The sequence below is a fragment of the Histoplasma capsulatum genome, genomic scaffold, assembly GCF_000149585.1.
Source record: "Histoplasma capsulatum NAm1 scaffold_7 genomic scaffold, whole genome shotgun sequence".
Taxonomy (NCBI): domain Eukaryota; kingdom Fungi; phylum Ascomycota; class Eurotiomycetes; order Onygenales; family Ajellomycetaceae; genus Histoplasma; species Histoplasma mississippiense.
The window spans coordinates 1,052,400-1,054,543 of NW_001813976.1; the positions used below are offsets into that span (position 1 = coordinate 1,052,400).

Sequence of the window (2,144 nt, forward strand, 5' to 3'; positions counted from 1 at the left end):
AGAGTGGGAGAACGAAAAACAAAACATATATCGCTATGATCGGATGGTTAAAGGAGTGGCTGGTTGGACGGGGACGCTTGAGTTCGGAAAGGAAAAAAACAAATTAAAAAAAAGTGAAAAAAGGGACCTAAAGGGGGAAAAAAATTAACAAAATCAAATCCGTTTACCCATGGACTGGGCTATGCAATCAAAAATTTAAACCAAAAAAAAAAAAAAAAAAAAAAAAAAAAAAAAAAAAAAAAAAAAAATTTGGAACAACGCGGAGACGGGGAGAGTGTGACGAATTCCTAGGTAGATGGTGGTTGAGGAAAACGAATTATGTCGGTTTCTTAGATAAGAGGGCGTGGATCGAGGGGAGTATCGTGTTCATGCTGTGTAAAGATGGGTAACCACCGAGGAGCGAATTAGATCACCAAAAAAATTAAAAAAGGGCGTTTGTGCGAGGGAGGAGAGAAGCGCAAGGGCCAACACATCATGATAGAACAGAGAGTGGATCGACGGACAAAAATGGCAAACGGGACGTTGAGCGTGACCCACGGAACGATCGATGCACACCATAATAATCGTCTGAGCGGAACGACGGAACGAGCATTGGTAACTTGTAACTTGTGTCGCGTGAAGTTGATCATGTATGTATGTCAGGAAGCGTCACTCAAAAAGAAAATCACAGCCAAGGAAAACCCGGTTGATGGGTAGGCACATCTTGCCAAGTGAGGATCTGAGGTTTCAAAGGAGATCCTACCCGCGTCCTGCTAGCATTGCAACTTTTCTAATGAGATCGGTAGGTTGCAAGGGAGTCACAATTGGGTTACAGCTACCACAAAATTCTTCCCAGAATCTATGGTCCAGTGGTTGGATGGCCCAGCGGATATACGGGTTGAGTATTATAATCTTGGCTAACATTCCCCAGGTGGTTCTGGCGCGGATAGCTGAGCGAATGGGTGGGACCGGTAGTGGTGCCTGAGCTGGCGTTGACGAACGCGCCAAAGTCCCACGAATCGCGATTACCAGCTGCAGTTGGTGCAGCCTGAGGCTGCGGGTGGTTGATGTTCTGGTAAGGGTATGGAGCCGGCAGGTTCGAATAATGGCGGTTGTTGTTATTGCTGTTGCTGGTTACCATTAATCGAAGGTCAACGGAACCAGAAACCGGAGCGTTATCAAGAACTTGTTTTGGCCCGCGTAGATGCGGCGATATGCCACTTGCGGAAACGTTGGCAGCATATGCGGCAGCGGCGCCCGTATCAGAAATTGATGGAGATGTGGCGTGAAGATCCGCGCTGCCATCTGGTGTGCTAACATAATTGGGGCTAATGTGCGTTGCCAGAGTGCCTGCAGTAGACGAGTAGCTTGCGGACTGTCGTATGAAGGGTCAGCTTTTCGCATTTTCTACAAAATGATAAGGCCATTCACTGGCGCACATGTGTCTCTTGCAAAAGAATAAAAATTGAATGAAGTAAATAAATAAAAAAATAATACATACGTATTTCCCAATAATTTTCTTCAGCGCATGAGAAAGGATCTTCCACGGAAAAACCTTCACATCCTTCTCGATATTGCGCGGCTTGGGATTCGGGAAGCCCATGATGACCTTGAAAAAGTCCTCGCTCTCCGGTTTTGCCTTGGAAACAGTCAGAGGGCGGAAACCTTCCAAGTTCCTGCGGATGCGATTCTTCTCCTCGACCGTGAATCTTACTCCAACGAGGGATTCAAGAAGGTAGATGGTATCAACGCTAGTCACGTAGCACTCTTTCTTGCCTTCCCAATAAATGCAGCTGATGCAGATGCTATTGGGTACGCGATCGGCCGGTGAGACCGACTTGAAATCAGCATGAATAGTGCTACCAGTCTGGCGTCTAGTGAAGTGAACCAGCCTTCTCTTGGAGTTGCGCTCTTCTGGCGACCAGTTCTCCGTCATCGAATCCAGATCGCCGTTCACCTTCAGCACTGCCTTTGAAGGATACATGGCATATGGGTTGAAGGCTTGATTTGGACCACCTGCACCTGCCAAGTGTTGGATTGTAGAGGTCCGAATGAGAGTCGGATTCATAGACTTGACAGGGGACGGCATCGAAGACGAATGAGAATTGGGTGTCATGGACAGTCCACGCTGTGGGCAGAGATATTGACCGTAGAAAAGGATGGGC

General features: G+C 47.2%; 1 protein-coding gene across 1 annotated transcript; it reads right to left on the minus strand.

Annotated features, from left to right (window-relative positions):
* Positions 1-838: 838 nt before the first annotated feature.
* HCAG_05954 (hypothetical protein) lies at positions 839-1,963 on the minus strand (the record flags this gene model as incomplete). The annotated part of the gene is made up of 2 exons (XM_001538299.1): positions 839-1,354; positions 1,481-1,963. The coding sequence occupies 2 exons, from the start codon at positions 1,961-1,963 to the stop codon at positions 839-841; spliced, it is 999 nt and encodes a 332-aa protein (XP_001538349.1).
* Positions 1,964-2,144: the final 181 nt, after the last annotated feature.